Genomic DNA, 21,075 nt, shown 5'->3' with positions numbered 1-21,075 from the left:
TAGTTGAGTGAGAGAGGCAAATGAAAAATTCCAGTATACTTGGTGAGATTTGAAAGAGGTGGAAAAAAGATGCTGAGGGAGCTGAGAGAGGGAATGCCTAAATGAGTTTGAGAGAAAAGCAGGGAGAAAAATTGGAAACTTCACAAATGAAGTAGGACTTGAAGAAGGTAGCCAGGTGGGAACATCTTCCAGAGCACTAGCAAGTCCAAATACTTGGAGAGTGAGAACATGGCCAGCGGGGGTGCTAGCAAGTAATTTTGGTATAAGGTGTGTGGGGGAGGTTTAGGAGATGAGGCCAGAGAAGTTGGGGGGGGGAGCAAGATCATGTAGGAGTTGAATTTTATTTTGTAGTGACTGTAGTGTCATAGGATTGTCAGTAGTGGTGACATGATCAGATTTGTTTTAGAAAAATTAATCTGGTGTGAGGCACCTGGGTGGCTCAGTTGATTTCGGCTCAGGTCATGATCTAAGGGTCATGAGACTGAGCCCCATGATGGGCTCTGCACTCAGTGTGGCGTCTGCTGGAGATTCCCTCTCTCCCTCTCCCTCTCTCCCTCTCCCTCTCTCCCTCTCCCTCTCTCCCTCCCTCTGCTCATTCACTCTCTCTCATTCTCTCTCTAAAATAAATAAATCTTTAAAAAAATTAAATCTGGTGAAAGAAGTTAACAACAGTAATTTAACACATAATGAAGATGTGCTCCCATGCATTTTACATATGTCTCATTTAATCCTCATAACACACTATTACATTGGAATTACAATCATTCCCACTTTTTAGATGAGCAAGTGGGCACATAAAAGTTAAGTACCTTGCCAAAGATTAGGACATTGTTAAGTGATGGAGCCGAGATTGAATCCAGGTAGTCTAACACCAGCGTGGATGCTTAATCACTGTGCTGTTAGTGGGGGCCAGGCCTGGAGGGTACCAGGATTCTGTTGTGGTGATCTAAGTAATAACTAACCACTCAGGGCCTGAACTAAGGCAGTGGCAATGGGGCTGGAAGGTGAACAAGTTTGGGAGATTTTGAGGAAGTAGAATTGACAGGACTTCATTCAATATGGAGGAATAAGGGAGTATAAGATTCTAGGACAACTGCTTGGTTCCCACTTTGGTCTATTGAGAGACACTCACTGAAACAGAGGGACACGTGTGAAGAAGCAAGGTTTGGGAAAAGAGGGGGAGATGATCAGGTCAGTTTTGGACATGTTGAGTTGGACCAACAAAATGGAGACATCCAGAAGGTAACTGGGCCAGAAATTCAGGGGAGGGAACAGAAGCCAGAGGTGAGAATGAAATCTAAGGGAGTGGACAAGGAGAAAAGAGGTGGAGGCAGGGCTCAGGATAGGATAACTGCCACCCTCCCTGCTTTCAAATTAAGCAGAGAAGTACAAGCTAACCACCAAAATATCAGGAGACTCAATGATCATTTATTCCATAAAATCAGAGAAAAGGAAAGGACCGAAGATTCAGTTCAGATTAGAAAGTGCAGCTGCTTTCAAGGTGACTGTCTCCACACTGCTAAGAGGAGACACTAGCAAACCTAGTTTGCTTATTTGATACAAATATTTTATCCATATCCTTTTGAAATGGGATCAAGTTGTTTGCAGCAATCATATGATAATGATGAAAATGAATTATTCATTTTTTGGTTGTAGAACATCTCCTTTTGTCTTGGAAAAATTGAAAATTTTCTCAATCCCTGAAAACTCCTGTTTTAAGAAAGTCTACTCCTCTGTTCTCTAATACTGCTTTATTATTAAAAAATCTTAATTTATGATGATATAATTAAAAAGTTTTCTGGTTAGGGGCGCCCAGGTGGCTCAGTCAGTTAAACTTCTGCTTTGGACTCAGGTCATGATCCTGGAGTCTGGGATGGAGCCCCACATCAGGTTCTGTGCTCAGTGGGGAGTCGGCTTCTCCTTCTGTCCGTCCCCCTGCTCATGCTCTCTCTCTCAAATAAATGAATAAAATCTTAAAAAAAGTTTCCTGGTTAGTTTTCGGTCTCTACCTTTAGACTATAAGTTCCATGACAACAGTGACCATTTGTCTTAATTCACCATTTTATGTTTGGCAACCCGGCAGGTTCTTGTTTGTATACTTACTGACGGACGTTAAAAGCCTTCCTTCCCGGGGCACCTGCGTGGCTCAGTCGTTAAGCATCTGCCTTCAGCTCAGGTCATGATCCCAGGGTCCTGGGATCGAACCCCATGTTGGGCTCTCTGCTCCGCGGGAAGCCTGCTTCTCCCTCTCCCACTCCCCTTGCTTGTGTTCCCTCTCTCGCTGTGTCTCTCTCTGTCAAATAAATAAATAAAATCTTAAAAAAAAAAAAAAGCCTTCCTTCCCTCCCTATTTCTCTTCCACTCCTTCTCTGTCCCATTCTCCTCTTTCTTCCTTTATACAAATATTTGTTGGATGCCTTCTATAAGCCAGGTACTCAGCTAGATTTAAAATTTTAAAATTATATATATAATTATATATATAATATTATATATGTAATATATATATTATATATATAAATATGTAATATTATATATAATTATATATAATTATACATAAAATATATATAATTATATATAATTATATATGTTATATATATAATTATATATATAATTATATAATTATATATATAATTTTAAATATATATATATAAACAGAATGGGGTTAGATATGAGAACTTTTTTTTTTAAGATTATTTATTTATTTGACAGAGAGAAAGAAAGCAGAAGCAGGGGGAGCAGCATTAGGAGAGTGAGAAGCAGGCTCCCCGCGGAGCAGGGAGCCCGATGCAGGGCTCAATTCCAGGACGCTGGGATCATGACCTGAGCTGAAGGCAGACGCTTAACTGACTGAGCCACCCAGGTTCCCCTATATATATTATTTTTTAACATATATTTTATATAAAATTTTATAAATTACATAAATTTTATATTTTTAATATATTTATTATAAAAATATATACATTTTATATAAAAAAATATAAAGATGACTAAGGCACTGTTCCTAATCCTGATTTAACAGTTTAGTAGAGACATACTTGACATGTAGACAGCAAGTGGATTTCTAAAACTTTGCCACAACGACAGGAGAGCAAAAATCATTGCCATCAGGAGAAGCTGGTGTGTGTAAAGGCTTGGAGGTAGGGAAACATGAAAATGAAAAGCATGGGTGTAAGTGGGGAAAGGCTAGAGGTTTTATAGGGCTGGAGCATAGTATTCATTGGATGCTGAGGAAAGTGGGCAGAGGGAGTCAGTGCCAGGTAGAAGCTGGGAAAATTGAGACTGTGAAAACACCAGAAACTATCCTAGGTTTTGACTTTTATACCCCTAATATTTACCCATAAGGACAACTGGGCAGTCAGGTAGGAGAGAGTCAGATAGTATTTTTATGGCTAAGAGGAAATGATGGGAGGATGTACATCCTCTATTTGCACTGCTTATCTTTTCTCTTGGTTTGGTTTTACAATAAAGAAATACAAAAATTAGTTATTCCTAAAATAGTGAGTTAGAACAAATTTATGTTTCCTAATCAGCACCAAAATAAATGTTTTTTTAAATAATAATTGGACAAAAGCTTTTACCACTTGTCATTCTCAAGCATTATTCAAACAAGAGTTTTCCATGTAGCAGCTGTAAGGGAGAGATTCCTCTTGTCCCATTAATCAATTGATTATCAGTGGTAAGCTCATTGATTCTTAATTCATTCAATAGGTTATGATCCATTACTGACATTAATTACTTTGTTACTCAAATTGTATCATATTTGGCCAGGGAGGGCCCCTTCAAGTGGCTCTTGCCCTTTTGGTATGTCCTCATTGTTTTTTGACTACTTCACTTCCAGGTTCATCTTGTACCTTTCCTGCTCCAGTCTCAGAGTCAGCCATTTAATCAGGGAATGCAATGTGTTTTAAATATTTGCAATATTCTTGTTTGAGAAGCATATTTTTAAAAAATAATTTTCATTTACTGTGTTAAAAATTTTTATTTTTTTATTTTATTAATAACAGCATTTTATATTTAATGCCAATTAATTTTTAGTGCCATTTTAAACATTTACCCACAACCCAATACATGCCATGAGACCCTGATCTTGTGATCAAGATTCCCCAATCACAATAGTTTTTTTGTTTGCCTTTTTTTTTTTTAAAGTAGGCTCCATGCTCATTGTGGATCCCAACATGGGGTTTGAACTCATGGCCCTGAGATCAAGACCTGAGCTGAGATCAAGAGTCAGACATTCAACCAACCGAGCTACTCCGGTGCCCCACTAGTTTTTTTATTTTTTTATTTTTAAGTACTCTCTACACCCAGTGTGGGGCTCAAACCCACAATTCCAAGATCAAGAGTTGCACACTCCACGGACTGAGCCAGCCAGACACCCCACCAATTACACTAGTTTATAAGAACATAAACCAGTAAGTTGTCAATACTAATGAGAGAATTTACATTTATAAAAAAAGCTTTAAAAAACACATGTAAAAAAACACATGTAATTTTGTATCTGTGTAAATACTTTATTCTGTTTCTACATAGGATATTGAAATTTACACGTTATTTTTAAGACAACTAATATACAGCTAACTGAAATAAAATACACAAGAAGCTTATGAGTTACGAGATACAGATGAGAAAACCTGAGAAGTTTTTAATTTAATTTGCTCTACTGGGAACATCAGGACTCCTGGACTTGATATTGGCCTTGTATATCAAATACTTTTTTCTGTAAGTACTAGCTGACACCCTTCCAAAGAGCATGTTGTACTACTGTGTCTAAGAAATCAGTGAATAACTAGGTTTTCCATCTTATCAAAGTACAAAGCATTACTTCAATTCTAGGCCCTCTAACAGAATGTATCTATTTTTACTAAGTTCTTTAATGAAATTTTATTAAGAAATTATTGATTCAGAAGGTAAATACAAGGCATCTTTATATTACAAAGAAAATCAAGAAGACAAAAATCTAGTATTTTAAACAAATTCCAAATTCTGACATTTGGAGCAGTATTGATTCCCAGATTATCTTTTTCTAAAAGAGATTTCTTCCAGCTTGTTTCCAGACTTCTTTTACTCCTTTAATGCTTTCTCTTTTCACACATTTCCAGTATTCCTGTACACTTTGTTGTTGTGGTACCTGTTAACCAAAAGTAAAAGTAAAGAGATCACTCTCTTCAAGATTAAACACGATTTCATGTGAGCTCTGTTATTATTCCCCACACACCTCCAAAAAGTAGTTGAGATGGATTATGTTGTAAAAGATAACTGCAACAGAATTGTAAGTAAGACAGGATAAAAGACAAAAAAGTGAACGTGATGTAAGAATATCCTTGGGGTAACTAGGGAATGGAAGCTAAGTATACGTGATTAAAGCTTCCTCCCTAAGAAGATAATGAAGACTTTGGGTGATCTTGTTCACATATTGGTTTAAAATGTAATTATTTCATAATGCTTTATAATATTTTATAATGTTTCCCTTTTAACGGTGAACTTTATTTAGCTAAGTGGGATAAAAATTATAAGCCTAAAACTTTGATTTAACCTTGCCGAAGTTAAAAAAAAGAAAACAATACATTTGATAAGAACCCTTAAGAAGAAATAATATAATTCACCTAAGTGCTCTGTGAATTAAAAGGTTCTGTATGGGTCTTCTCAGTTAAACAACAAAGTAAAGGTTAGAAAATATTTGTATCCTGGTGACCACAGGAGCACAGCATTGCTGGAAATCTGCCAAATGGAAGCAAAAGTTTCTGATCGATTTACAGGTCTTCTATTTAATGTCTCTTGAGAAATGGCAAAGAGGCTCCTTAGTATATTAAACTGTTAACTGCAAAGGCTGATTTAATTTCCAGGGATATGACTGTTAACTATGAGGTACTGGGTACTACTACAAAGCTTGTAAAACATGTTTGCTAATAGAAATCATATTTATTCATTTTCCATAAATGCTTGTAGCAGGAAAACGAACATGCTTTCCTGAGTTGTAAATAAATAGATTTGTTTATGAACCTACCATATCCTCTCCCTCATTCTCTCTCCTCTCTTATGGCCTAACTACCTGCTTATCGCATAGTTCTCTTTCCACCCATGTTTTCAACCTGAAGACTTTAAACAAAATTCTGAGTTTTATTTGTCCCACAGACCAGTATGTGAATTGAATGCAGTGATAATGGCTAACGTTTACTTCAAGTGTCTCAGACACTATACTAAATATTCCACACTTAATTCTTAAAAATTTTTTTTCCGGTAGATTCTATTAGTTTCCTCATTGTACACAGATGAGGAATGTGAGGCTCTGAAAAATTAAGTGGCTTTGCAAGATGAGGAAGTTAGTAAGTGACAGAGTTGGGATTTGAATTTAGGTGTGTCTTAACTACAGAGCCCAAGGCAAAATTCTAGGCTATGATTTCTGAATAGTGGTTTCTGATTAGATTCAGATAAAAAATAAAGGCAAAGAAAAATACTGGATTCCATCTGTAGGAGATATCTCGGTGTTGTGATCATAGCTTATAATCTCTTTATAAATGATAAAGCCTCCATTTAAGACTATAGATTTGTCCAAATTCTAGGTGTAAAATATCATTCATTCAATTACATGTAAACATGTAATTATTTAAAAACTCAAAATCTTTACCCATAAACCTCGATGCATCCTGTTTTTTAAAACCCCGAGAAACTCTCCATGACTAAGACATTCATCACCATCCACATCAAAGATCTTGAAGACGGTGTCCAAAATATTGTTTGAGAGCTCCTGTCCTGTTGCCACTTTCACGGCCCTCTTAAACTCCGCTGAAAGAAAACATAAAAGAACTCATCAACCATAGCTGATGGTGAAATAGTGAAATAGTCTAAGTGGAATTCATCTAAATTTTATTATTTGAGAAGCAAAAACAAATCTAAATGTTCATTAATGGGAAGTAAAACAAAACCAAAAATACTCATTAAGAGCATATCGAAATAATAAATTTGGCTGAGAAATGTCATGAAAGTAATTGAAAGAGAAGCAGGCTATTTTAATTTAACCAATATTTTAAAGAAGGTATTTAAATATTCTCTTTTCCTTCTTAGGGGAAAATAAGGAAAGTAAAAGCAAATAAAGTAATTGTTAAATGTAAGAGTCAATGCTTTAAGTCTAGAGTAACCACAATGAATTAAAAGGCCAATCAACTGTTTTACTGATAACTGGCCCCTTGATCAGTATGTTCTAGTTGAAGAATAGAGTGACACTGTTTATAGATGATAAAAATTAAGTCATAAAACTTACCCAGTCTGACAGGACGATGAGCTAAACTGAACATTTGCATAGCAATAGCAAAGTCTTCCAAGTGGGTCGTAAAATGACAAAATGACTTGAACTCATCCAAACTAATGCTCTAATAAAACAAAAGTGAATTTTAATTACAATTTTGTAAATACATTAAAAATCTTAGAATATAAGCATAAGTCCTGTTTCTGTCATAAAGCTTCTGAACTTTTATAGCTTTCTAAGAAAGTCTTATTAAAGAGAATGGGCATGGCCACGGTGTATGGTTGTGTAGACTGCTCACTGGGTGAAAGGGGTCTCCTGGAGTAGGCCAAGACCTGGGGTGGCCCTGTGGTACAGACTGGATTCTGTCTTCTCAAAATGCATAGGTTGAAACCCTAACGCTCAACATGACTGTATTTGGAGACAGGGCTGTTAGGAAGGCAATGAAGGCTAAGTGAAGTCATAAGGGTAGGACCCTAATCTGATAGGACTAGTATCCTGATAAAATGACGAAGAGACACCAGGGCTCTCTGACTGTGTGTGTTAAGCACAGAGGACAGGCCACGTGAGGACACAGTGAGAAGTATGCAAACTGGGAGGAGAGACTTCACCAAAACCAACTTGCCAGCACCTTGATCTTAGACTTCCAGGTTCCAGATGTGAGAAAACAAATTTGTTGTTTAAGCCATCCAGCCTGTGGTATTTTGTTATGGCAGCCTAAGGAAACTAATACATCCTGTTAAGTGGTCTGCCTCCTCGCTTTTCTGCTTTATCAATGGACACAGCACTGAGTAAGAGTACTGGGTTTTGGAGTTAGAGGAACCTATGTTGAAACTTCAGTTCTGCCATTTACTATGTGCATGGTCTTAGCCTCTCTAAGCCTAAGGTAAGTAACCTTTCACGAATTAAGTAATTTGTTCAGGTCTACTAAATGGAACATGGGGATTTGAACCTTGGTTCACCTGACTTTAAAACCTATACACGTAAAGGGCGCCTGGGTGGCTCAGTCGTTAAGCGTCTGCCTTTGGCTCAGGTCATGATCCCGGGGTCCCGGGATTGAGTCCCACATCGGGCTCCCTGCTCGGCGGGAAGCCTGCTTCTCCCTCTCCCACTCCCCCTGCTTGTGTTCCTGCTCTCGCTATCTCTCTCTCTGTCAAATAAATAAAATCTTAAAAAAAAAAAAAAACAACAAAAAAAACACCTATACACATAAAAACAAAACAAAAAATAAGTTAGAAAAACTAGTTTTTCCATTGAAAAAGTAAACAAAGTAAGAAAATTCTTTTTTTAAAAAATTTATTTATTTGTTAGAGAGAGAGGGAGAAGCAGGCTCCCCGCTGAGCAAGAAGCCCGATGTGGGACTCGATCCCAGGACCCTGGGATCGTGACCTGAGCCGAAGGCAGATGCTTAACCGACTGAGCCACCTAGGTGTCCCAAGTATGAAAATTCTTAATTTGAAAATAAATTCTTCTCTTCCTGAAAAAGTTTCTCTTTGTAGGGACCTTCAGGATCATGTCCTCTGCTTATGTGTGGTCTTATTCAAGTTTTACTGCTTTTAGCCTTTGTGAATTTATGGAATTTTTACTTTTAAAATTTTAACTAAGTTTTTGAAGAGGTAACATATACACATGGTAAAAAAAATTCTAACCATATTATGCATAAAAAATAAAGTCTTCTCTCTTCCTTCGACCTCCAGTTCTCTTCCCCATAGGTAAAGCACTGTTACCAATTCTTTGTGTACCCTTCCAGGAATATTCTACTCATATAAAAGAACACACACACACCCCTGTTTTACACAGTGGGAGCATCCTCTTCACACATTTCTACACCTTTATACTTTTTTTTTTAAAGATTTATTTGAGAGAGAGAGAGAGAGTGTGTGTGTGAGAGTGGGGGCAGAGACAGAGAAGGAGAAACTCCTCAAGCAGACTCCCCACTGAGTACAGAGCCTGAAGCAGGGCTTGATCCCAGGACCCTGAGCTCATGACCTGAACTGAAATCAAGAGTCAGATGCTTAACCAACTGAGCCACCCAGGCAACCCCCCTTGCTTTATACTTTTAACAATAGATCTTATTAGCACAAATAAGAATGGCCATTTCTCTGCGTCATAAGCCATCACTGGGTGCAATCTTTCTGATTTTTCTTTTACTGATAAGTGAAAAATGGTACGCCATTAATGTTTCAATCTGTATGTCTTGAATTGTGAATGATGTGAAACACTTTCAGTTTTATGTTCTTATTAATCATTTGTGGCTTTCTCTTCTTGTGTCTTTTTTATGTCCTTTGCCCAGATTTTTAATGTTATGTGACTTATTGCTAGGAAACAAGTGTCCATGGGTCTCTCATGTTTCTGCACATCTTTCAAACAAAGGCTCCAACCACCTTTTTATTCCAGACTATCTTCCCAAGGATGTTTGTATAGTGAACAGCCTCGAATATTGACAATGTCTCCTTTGGAAGCAGAGGACAGTTTTGCTTACTGCCCATTATAAAAGATTCAGATTCCTGAAAATGAGCTTTCTCGGCTATGTGCATGGGCAGCATCCACAAGGGCCCCTCAACATGGTCCCCGCAGGACTTGGGAGGTGAGGAGGAACTGACCAAACATGATGTTCATACTGTTGCTATGCTATGAATAATAAAGTTGTTTTGTCTCTGACCCAAGCACGTGTCTTTTGTCAGCATCCATGAAATGGTACAGGCTAACTTCTAAATAGATAAAACCTCAGATACCTTACAGTTATTAACACAGTGATTTTTAGGATCCCATTATATATTAAATAGGGCAAAATGTAAGACCCTTCAAAGTTCCTGATTTTTAAAATTTTTTTTGAGGGGGAAGGGGCAAAGAGAGAGGGAGAGAAAAAACCTCAAGCAGGCTCCATACCCAGTGCAGAGCCCAATGTGGGGCTCTATCTCATGACCCTGAGATCATGATCTGAGCTGAAATCAAGAGTCAGACACTTAAATGATTGAGCCACCCAGATGCTCCCAAAGTTCTTGATTTTTAAGATCTCATTATAAATTAAAGAAATGGGCCTACTACATGTGATGCCAATATTCCTCCCCTCCCCATTTCGTTTTTTTCTTTTGACTTTGATTGTAATTTTGGGAGGAGATGAGGGGAAGCAATAGAATTTTAACTTTTAGGTAGCAATTTCATCAAGTTTTCCTTGAAAGCTTCTGAGTTTTGCCTAGAAAGATATGTATACCCCACTCTAAGATGATTGTTTCCAAGTTTTCTCCTAAATACACTCAGTTTCGGGGTGCCTGGGTGGCTCAGATGGTTAAGTGTCTGCCTTCTGCTCAGGTCATGATCCCAGGGTCCTGGGAGCGAGCCCCACATTGGGCTCCTGGCTCAGCAGGGAGCCTGCTTCTCCCTCTTTCTCTGCCTCTCCCCCTGCTCATGCTCTCTCTCTCTCTGTGTCTCAAATGAATAAATAAAATCTTAAAAAAACAAAAACAAAAACACATCCAGTTTCATTTTTCTCTCTCTCTTTTTTCTAAGATTTTACTTATTTATTTTTGAGAGAGAAAGAGAGAGCATGAACAGGGGAGGAGAGGCAGAGAAAAAAGGACAAACAGACTCCCCGCTGAGCAGGGAGCCTGATGTGGGACTCGATCCCAGGACCCTGAGATCATGACCTGAGCCGAAGGCAGATGCCTAACCGACTGAGCCACCCAGGTGCCCCATTTTTCCCTTTAACATTTAATTCTTAGATCCATTTGGAATTTTAGAGTAATGAGTGAGGCAGAGATTTACCTTCATTTTCTCCCTCACATGGCCAGTGAATTAACCTAATGCCACTTTATCTTGGCATTCTTTTTTTAAAGACTTAATTTTTTTAAAGCAGTTTCAGGTTCATAGCAAAACTGAGGGGAAGGTACAGAGATTTCCCATATAGCTCTTGTCCCCTCAGCATTCTTTTCATATAAACTTTTATGGTTTGTCTAGGTCACTTGTAAGAATCCAACAGCATTTTTATTGGAACCCATTCGTGTTCACCAATATCTGGTTCTCTTTTGATTCCTGCATATAGGAAAGATTACACCTTTTTGCCTCTTTGCAGTTACATGGGGTCATGTAATTAGTCTGGCCAATAACCAAGTGTGATGTTTCTGGCCAAAAGATTTAATTGCTAGAATGTACTCACTCCTTTATTTTCCTGACACAGCCTCTGCAGATGATGTTTTTTCCAGAGGTAAAGCTCCAAGATGGCAGAGCTTGGAGAGTCTGGGTCCCTGAGCAACTGTATGCATAGCTTCCCACCATGATTGAGAAAGAAATCTTTCTTGTGTTAGCCATGGGGATTTCAGGGTTAATTTGTAACTGCAACCGAGGCTGTTCTAATATAACCATTACATTTATAGATGAATCTAAGGGAGAACTGCTACATTTATAATACTAAGATTTCCCATTCATAGCAGATGTCACTATAATTAGGTAACTTTTATATCTATCAAGACCTTAAAGGTTTTCTTCATATATTTGGCGTTAAATTTATTTCTAATTGTTACATGTTTCTATTGTAATTATAAATGGGATCTTCATTACATTTTATTATCTTTTTCCTCACTATAGAAATAGCTTTAAAAAAATTATATAAAAATACATGTCTACTCCAAAAACATGTATTGGAACAATGAAGTAAAAGCAATACATAAAGTAAAAAGTCACAAAAAAATCTCACAACAGTGTATTAATCATTATTAGTAGTTTGGCAATCATTTCTTCATATACATACACACACTAGTCCCAATACATTTTCTAATTTGCAATTTGTACACAGGACAGTTACTGCTAATATATTAGCATTGTAACAGGCACTTTATTGAATTTTTACTGTTTCTAAATGCTTTTCAATTTGAGTCTCTTGGGTTTTCTAGATATATAATTACATCTACGCAAACAAAGACAACTGTGACTCCTTTCAAATGTTTATATTCTTTAATCCTATTAATTTGCACTGGCTAAGATTTCCAGAACAATAGTAAGTAATAGTGGTGACAGTGAACATTCTTATTCCCGACTTTACTGGAAATGCAAAACTCATATTGCTATACTGATTCTATCTTAGGCAATAATTCATTCATATGAAAACAGTATGTAAAGAACATTTCTCACCTTGATTTTATACTTAAATAATAGAGAGTAACATGGTTTTTGTTAATTTGTAAGTTACTTTATTTAATTACGTAAATATTTCTTTTTTATTTATTTAATTTTTTAAAAGATTTTATTTATTTATTTGATAGAGACACAGCAAGAGAGGGAACACAATCAGGGGGAGTGGGAGAGGGAGAAGCAGGCTTCCCACTGAGCAGGGAGCCTGATGCAGGACTCGATCCCAGGACCCTGGGATCATAACCTGAGCAGATGCTTAACAACTGAGCCACCCAGGTGTCCCTAATTACGTAAATATTTCTAACATTATTTCACCTTTACCAGAAGCATAATAAAAAGGTATACCAACCTCTCCTGCTGACAACTTCTCTCTTACATTTTTCCAATAGATGTCTTTATTTTCAGTGTTAGTGAAGAAAAGTAGCCACTCTGCAAAGTCTTCTTTTCTCATGAAACTCAAACCTTTAGAAAACTGAAGGAATTCCATTTCTTGGACCTCTGTTTGTAAATTCTCCATAAATCTAAATGTTAAAATATAAAATTGATGTAAGGAACTAGTAGCATTCAACCTTAGTATTGTAAATAGGATTGCAAAGCACCTTCAGCAAAACCTACTGAGTGGCTGGCCTCTTGAAATGTTGAGTCAAACAAAGTATTAGTGCTGTGCAAGGAGTGGGGGAGTGGAGGATGCAGAGAAGCTGATTATGATTAAGTCCAATACTTGCTTCAATCTGTCACTCTCTATACTCAATTTGTTTGTGCAAATTATACTTGGCAACGTACATTCTGATAAAGATTTACAAAAGTATGTAAAATGTTGCTCTGATGTATCTATAACAATTTTTTCCAACATAGAAAAATTATCCATAATCAGAGAAACTTAACATTCAGTTGGGCTACTGTTTTTAGAATGTTAATCATAATTAATGGTTCTTAATATTTTTCAGATACCAAAGTTGATTAATGTAGTCAATGGCTTTGTATCAAAATCTTAGATTTATCTAAAAGTATTTATAATCATTTGGACAATAACATATGAATAAATGACTCAACATTCTTTTAAAAATAAAAACATGGCAGTCTGATCAAACAGTCACCAACAGCTCCCTGAGAAAAGTACAGGTTGAAAGGATATCAGATTAAAAAAAATCTTCTTTGAACAAGAACTCAGAAATGCTGCACTTGATTTATTTATATCCTAAATCATGTGAAAAGTATTATCTCCATGTGTTTTAACATGTTGCAGGTAGTTTTATTCACCTTTCTACATGTTAAAAATCTGTCATGTCACAATTTAATGGAATTATACGTGGGGTGAAAAATCTATTGCAGTTCAGTGGGAGAAAAACTGCCACTGTTCAAAAACTACTTGCTTTCGGCTCTACATTTATCCCATAAACCTTAAAAGCATGAAGGGGGAGTTTGATTTTAGGCTTCTATCTGTGTGATAGGTAAGAGTTTGTTACCTACAACATTTTCTGAATGTACTAGGATATACAGATTTATCAATGCCACGTGTCCTTCTGGGTCAAGGCAGAGGTTTGTCTAAAATATGAAGCATTTCCAGTTTGGGCTGAGAGATCGACGAAACCTTTTACTGATATGCCTTGTCCTTTGTTTCACTGAGTTTTATTATACCGTGTACTGTGAGAAAATTCAACTTAACTAGGATTGCTAAAAAAAATGCTTTACTTGCAAATGAGTGTACAGTGAATTTAGGAAAGTAGAGAATGTGGTATAAACACATTACTAACTCACTCCTTTTCTTTTTCTTTTTCTTCAGGCCCTGAGGTCAAAATATTATAAATTTAACTACTGTTAAACTATACATTGTCTGGTTTAAGCTACTTTCATCTTACTAACTATACTACTTCTGAAGAACATAAGTATATTTTAGGAAAACCATCTTTCCTAACTCTAAAATTATAGATCTTGCTATGACTTGAAAATCTTGGAACATGATTACTGGACGTAAATATATGAATTGAATTTAGAGTAAATAGAGTCACCAGATACATTCTGAACAAATTAAATAGATTATAAATTCGTGGATTAGTTGGGAACAATGGGAAAAAAATCTGATTTTCCTTATCTTTTTTTTTTTTTAAATTTTTTAGGTCACAGGGTGCTGGAGCTGGCTTCTACCAGCTCTGAGAATCCATTGTGCACGTTTTTCCACCTCTATTTCATGTATGACAGCTTGAAACTGGCTTGGTAGAATATATACATTACTCACTGGCAAATGCTACAAAACAGGCTGTTCTTCCTGAGAGCAGATTGTTAAACATATGTATTAGCACACCACTGCTTATAGACATCTTTGAAATTATAAAAAACTCCTCATGAATTTAGAACATCCTCAACTAATTGGCATTTCTGAATTAAAGTACATCAGGAACATGGCACATGCACACAAAACCTACAGTTACATACGGATCAATTCCCTGTGAAAAAGACCTGAAAACTAGCTGAAGAGCTGATAAAAGGTCCATATTGTGGTCTCCGTAAAAACCCCAGCCCAGGACAACCAATCAGGATGGATCTCACAAATAAGCAGCCTCTCCCTGAGGAGTAATGGTCCTACTCTACATCAGGCACCCCAACCTTTAGCACCTACACTGCAGAGAAAAGCTCCCAAAACGTATGGCTCTGAAAGCCAATGGGGGAAACAAAAACAGTGGGAAAAGAAATGTAGAAGAAAAGGCCCTAAAGAAAATAGAAAAAAAGGAAAAAAGAGACTGGAAAAACAGAGGTAGTGATGCAGAGTCGGTAGGGCCATCCACAGCTGTCTGAGTAGGCTGAGCATCATCTCTTTTTCCCCTGAGCTATATATATGCTGATACAGAATGGATTTTTCACAATTAAATTACCTGTTGATTTCATAACAATGAATAAACACTGAAATTCCAGCAGACAGAGCTTAAATTATACTTTAGTTTTTATTTAAATGGCTAAGAGGGGGACACCTGGCTGGCTCAGCCGTTAAGCGTCTGCCTTTGGCTCAGGTCGTGATCCCAGGGTCCTGGGATTGGGCCCCGCATCGGGCTCCCTGCTCGGCGGGGAGCCTGCTTGCCTGCTTCTCCCTCTCCCTCTGCCTGCTGCCCCCCCCACTCGTGTTCTGTCAAATAAATAAATAAATAAATAAATAAATAAAATCAATCTTAAAAAAAATATAAATGGCTAAGAGGTATTTCAGTCTTTTCACTACTTGTAAAAGTAAAAAACCAAACCAACCCAAAAAACAATAACCCAAACAAATCACAAATTTATCCACACACTCTCTCATTAACTGGTAAGTTTCTCTTGACATGTGGTAGTATCTACTTAATGCGTCTTCTATCCCTCTGGTCACCTGGTCTAGTGCTAGGTCCTTGAAAGCCCATTCACTGTACCTAACCACCTACCACAGAACTGTGGGACTAATTCTTTCAGAAACTTTGTGACCATTTAAACCTTTTAAGAGAAACCTGGGTCTGAATTTCTAAGATCTTTAACCCTGGACCAAGTCCCTTATTAATCTCATCAAATTCCAGCTGTAAAAAGGGAAGACTCCTATCTGACTTTCTAAGGATAGGTGAAATAATATATGTGAAATACTCAAATGTCAGGCACATAGTGATGGCACTGAGGATGCAGGTAACCACCCTCCCTTTCCATCCTTACTCAAGCCCAGACTTAGTATCAAGAATTAGCTACTAAATTGCTTCAGCCGCTCTCTTACCCTCAGCTCCCTGTGGCTGTTGAAGGCCTTCAAGGGCAGCCTGAAGAAAATCATACAACTGCGCACAGTGACACCAGCAGAAATTAATGGTCTACACCTGTAACTGGGTCCTCAACCCTGCCAACACCCTGCTGCTAGGCCAGAGAGCTCTCTTTATTTCACACGGTGGCTATTTCAATTTGTTTACTTTCTCTACAAATCTATCCCACTGGCTTTCTATTTGTCCTCAGCAGATGACTTGCCCCAACTTCTCAGAGAAACTAGAGGTCACTACCTAGGAAATTCATTTTCTTTCTATCACTCTAGGAATGTAACAGCACACATCCCCATTCTCACCACTGCCAATCTCTTTTCTGTCCTAGTGAAAAGGAGGAGCCCCTTTTCCTGTTGATGGCTACCTGTGCTCTGAATTCCACCTATATTCCTCTAGCTCTTCCTTCTCAGGAGGCTTGCTCCTCTGGACTCCCATTCACTCCTGCATTGTCTTTCCCTCTTCATATCATCATTTAAATATGTGGGGAAACCTTTCTTACATTCCCTTTCTGCTACTGCCCCCTCTCTTCCTTTGCTATAGTCAATCTCCTTCAAAGAATTACCTGTATTTCTTTCTCTACTCCACCCTCACTCACTCCTCAACCCACTGCAATTTGCCTTTTGCTCCCACTGATCACATCTACCCTACATTCATCATTTTCTTTCCTAAACTTGTTCTTACTTGTGTTCTCTAGCTCAGTGAATAGGTATCACACATTTCATTGGCTCCACTCAGAAACCAGGCGTAGCTTAGATTTCACCTTATTTACTCTTCAACCAGTCACCAATACTATTAAGTCCCTTCTCCTAACTAATCCCTTGGATTCCTCCACTTCCTTTCTGTTCCCACTGCCACCACCTTGGTCTAATTATTATCCTTTCTTCTCTATCAATGCAATAGTCTCTAACAGATCTCCTTGCCTTTTGTCTAGTTTCCTTAGCCAATCTGCTGGATCTGATGTTCACCTTACTTCCCTGCTTCAAGGCCTTCACAGCTCTCTGTTGTTCTTGGCATGGCACAAAAGCCTTCACAACTGTGCCGTGTTGACCTTCCCACCTTCATCTCTCACATTTCTGGTTAAGTCACAATGAACTTCTAATTTCTGAATCTGCCATGTCTTCTCCTGCGTTCAGACATATTATTTTATCTATTTAGTACTCATTGGGTTCACATTAACACTGGCTTGATAATTCCTGCCAATATTATGCAGATATGGGTTCTTTTCCTGAGAAATTAAAAACACGAACTATCTGAACAGAGCAGTAGTCTATCTACATTACGTCAGTTAAATTATTCTGTGGAAAGACAATAGACTTAAAATATTTCTGAGAATTTTTTTCTAACTTAAATTCACTGTGTACTGACAGTCCCATACAATGGACCTATCTAGTACAGGATATTCTGTATATTGTCAGTCCGTAATCAGAATTCTGGGCCAAAGAGTTAGATAAAAACATCAGTATTTTGTAAAGTAAAATTTGACCCAGAGATTTAAACAAAATTATGTTTTATTGGACTATAAAACAGATTTTTAAATAACTGCTTTTTCCTTAGTGTAAAGTCTACAGTTGCGAAGGGATGTTTTTGTTCCAGAAACTTCTAAGTTCCTTTGTGTGAAGAATTTAAATTTATAATTTAAGAATTTAAATAATACATGAAACAAAATCTGGAATATTGATTGATTAAATATGACATCAATACCTTTTCCTATTGATAAAAGAACAATAGAATGGAATAAGCATTGCTAAAAGAGTCACTTAAAATGGAGTTGGGAGGATGCTGAAGAAGCAGGGCCTATGCATATTTCTTGTCTCAGTCCTCAGAAAAATGTTAAACTTGGATCGTTCCCAAACTGCAAACATCCAGGATGAACATCTGCTGCATGTAAGAATGGACTTAAAAGGACTTTCTGCCTAGCAGTAATCTTAGCAACCAATCATGTGTGGAACAGTGTTACTGTAACCCTGCCAGCACCAATCATAAAAAAAACAACTTATGTGCCGAAAATTCCTCCTTTGCCTTTAAAAATCCCAAGCTCCTTTGTCTCTTTGAAGCACAATCTGGGTTGCTGCCTTAATTTCTGTCTTCTGAGCTGCGATTCCCAAGATCCCAAATAAATGCCTTTTTTTTTTTTTTACAGCCTTGTCTTTCCCTTTTCTTATTTGACACATCATATGATGTATATTAATATACATATATATTAATAATTGCTTTGTAACTTTGTATTTATTGGTAAGTTTAATTACATTACTAGCATATTTCCAGAAAACTTTATAAGGCTAGGGATCCCTCATAAAACTGATTACAACTTCACAATTCCTACTGAATTTTCAAATACAAAAATTGATAATAAAAGTGGAAACAACTTTGCCATCTGTGATGAAAAATACAAGTGGTGTCTAGTTTTCTCTTCTCACTTAAAAAATCCTTCTCTCTGAATTTTAAAGCAGTCAGTCCTTGGGGGAAAAAAGATGAATATGCTATAATTTTATTTTAGTTTTGATTTTTTTTCTTTAGAAGTTGGATTAAGGAGCCTTTGGCAAGAGACTGAGGAAATTCTAAGCTGAAGAAGTATCTTGACCAAGAGAGCTGGGGAAATGCAAACAGAGAAAAAAGCCAGAGAAAAAGAATTCCCTAAGGAGAGAGATCTAGGAGCTGGGAAACAAAGCTGCTAGAAACTCTAAAAATAATTTAAGTTGATAAGAGTTTGGCACATATTCTGAGTGCGTACTATGTGTTACATTGTGTGTACTTTAATATGTTACCTCATTTAATTCTCAGATCAACCTCAGACTTTTCATGTGGGGGACAGGATATTAACATAAATAAGAGTAGAAAGAACAGAATAAAGATTAAGAAGGGAGAAATTTGGATGAATTAGAGATCTGCTCTTTTCCTTTATTAGATTATAAAATTGTTATGATTTCTAATTTTTAAATTTACTTTTATCTTTACTTACAACTCTCTAAAATGGGCAGGACAAGTATCATTTTATAAATTTTTACAGGGCACCTTGGTGGCTCAATTGGTTAAGCGGCTGCCTTGGGCTCAGGTCATGATCCCAGGGTCCTGAGATCGAACCGCCCTGGGCTCCCTGCAGCAGGGAGCCTGCTTCTCCCTCTCCTGCTCCCCTTGCTTGTGCTCTTTCTTCCTGTCAAATAAATAAAATCTTAGAGAAAATTAATTTTTACAAAGAACAAAAAAAGGTACATGATTTGCCCAAGACCATACAGCTAAATAAATGCTAAATAGCATAACTAGGATTTACACCTATTTGTATCCCAAGTCCAGTGCTTTTTCCCTTTTATATTGCTACCAATTTCTAAATTTTTGGTATTTAATTATTAGTACTTGTACTTGCCTATTAAAGTGTAAAGTGGTTTTAAAGAAAAAGAAGCTGAATTTTAGAAGCTGAAGTGAAGTATGCCTCCATGCTTAAAATTATGATTTTAGTTGTTCTCTGCTGATAGATACTATAAAAAAACAGCCTGTGAAATTTGAAATTTGTTGCTGGTCTTACTATAACTGTTAAGAATGTAAGTCTTTATATTACACAGTGTCCTTTTTTATAGGACCCATGGGAAACTTTCTTTCTGGCCCTATGAGGAATAAATGCCCCCTCCGCCCTTACGTAGAATCAGTGCTTAGGGATGCAGTGAACTGTGTAACTGATCATGTATCCCTCTTCATACTGTCTGTCAGAAAGCCCAGAGTCAAATTTGTGGCTTATTCTCAGCAAGTGCATAGAATCTCATGATTTGCACTTTGTGTACTAGCCTAATTACTGACTCCATTTTATGACACTACCATTGTTTTTCTTTTCTTCATCTTTCTCATCTTCTCATAAGCCACCTACTTATATTCTATTGCAAGTGCCAATTTACAGCTGGACTCCTGTTTAGAATAAGAAATTATATATAAATCAACATATTAAAAATTATGCATGAATCAATACATTCATTGTAATTATATATAATCACATAATAAATTAACATATTTATATAAACTTATTAAGTAGATACCAGCATTGTCATTTCAGAGATGAAGAAATGGCCTGGACTGGAGACTCAGATTAAACTGCTTGTTCATCAAAGCCCACTTAATAAATGGTGAAGTTCTGCATTTGAATCCAGGTCTGTATAAATCACAAATATGTGTTTTTCAAAATCAATACTGTTTCTCTAAATGAGAAGCTAATATCTATAGGCAAATATTGTAAGTAGCTACCACAAAAGCTGTAATTTTGTGTCACCTTCCTTGCCTTTCCTTGAAACTAATAAGCTCTATCTCCCAAATTATCCCTTATCAGAGAAACTGTAAGAAGGTGGCTGAGACCAAGGACAAACATCTCTTTTATAAGGAAGAGGATACATTACACTCCCATAAAAACCAGACTCAAAACTCCAAATAACACAGGCCACAAAAATTTTCATGGAATTTAATTATTAATTCAGTCAGTATGTTGGTGAAAAGTTTTTAGAAACATTATATATACACAGAGGCTATTTTCTGTTACTTTATGACTCATGCAAAATTTTAAAGACATTTTATAATTATCAGTTCTAGCTAGTACAATAATAATTTTAACTTTAGGAGAACTTTGCTCTGTCCAAGAGACAAGTTCTTGAAAAACTGCATTCATCCATCCATCCATCCATTCATTTAAAGATTGTATTTATTTATTTGCCAGAGAGCAAGTGAGAGCAAGAGAGAGAGAGAGAGAATACAGGCAGGGGGAGGGGCAGGCAGAGGGAGAAGCAGGCTCCCTTCTGGGACCATGACCTGAGCCAAAGGCAGACGCCCAACCGAGCCACCCAGGTGCCCCGAAACTTGGGTCTTCATGCATTCCACCTCATTCCTCAATCATTAAGCCCTACAATTTAATCTCCTAAATAGGTCTTGAAAACTCTATTTCAAAATCCTTATTGCCACTACACCAGTTCAAGGCTCTCA

At 37.1% G+C, this 21,075-nt stretch overlaps 1 protein-coding gene across 3 annotated transcripts in view; it reads right to left on the bottom strand.

Annotated features, from left to right (window-relative positions):
- Positions 1 to 4,490: 4,490 nt before the first annotated feature.
- Positions 4,491 to 21,075, bottom strand: part of MICU2 (mitochondrial calcium uptake 2) — a 166,635-nt gene continuing 150,050 nt past the window's right edge. For all 3 annotated transcript variants that reach the window (XM_078070572.1, XM_078070574.1, XM_078070573.1), the window contains 4 exons: positions 12,717 to 12,888; positions 7,259 to 7,367; positions 6,626 to 6,783; positions 4,491 to 5,128 (listed from right to left, as the gene is read on the bottom strand). In XM_078070572.1, the coding sequence (XP_077926698.1) occupies positions 5,024 to 5,128; positions 6,626 to 6,783; positions 7,259 to 7,367; positions 12,717 to 12,888 (544 nt within the window). In that variant the 3' untranslated portion in view covers positions 4,491 to 5,023. The remainder of the gene's footprint in view (positions 5,129 to 6,625; positions 6,784 to 7,258; positions 7,368 to 12,716; positions 12,889 to 21,075) is intronic.

Source organism: Halichoerus grypus, chromosome 4 (assembly GCF_964656455.1).
Source record: "Halichoerus grypus chromosome 4, mHalGry1.hap1.1, whole genome shotgun sequence".
NCBI classification, from domain to species: Eukaryota; Metazoa; Chordata; class Mammalia; order Carnivora; family Phocidae; genus Halichoerus; species Halichoerus grypus.
Note: the sequence above shows the minus strand (reverse complement) of the source record. Positions and strands in the feature narration are given on the sequence as shown.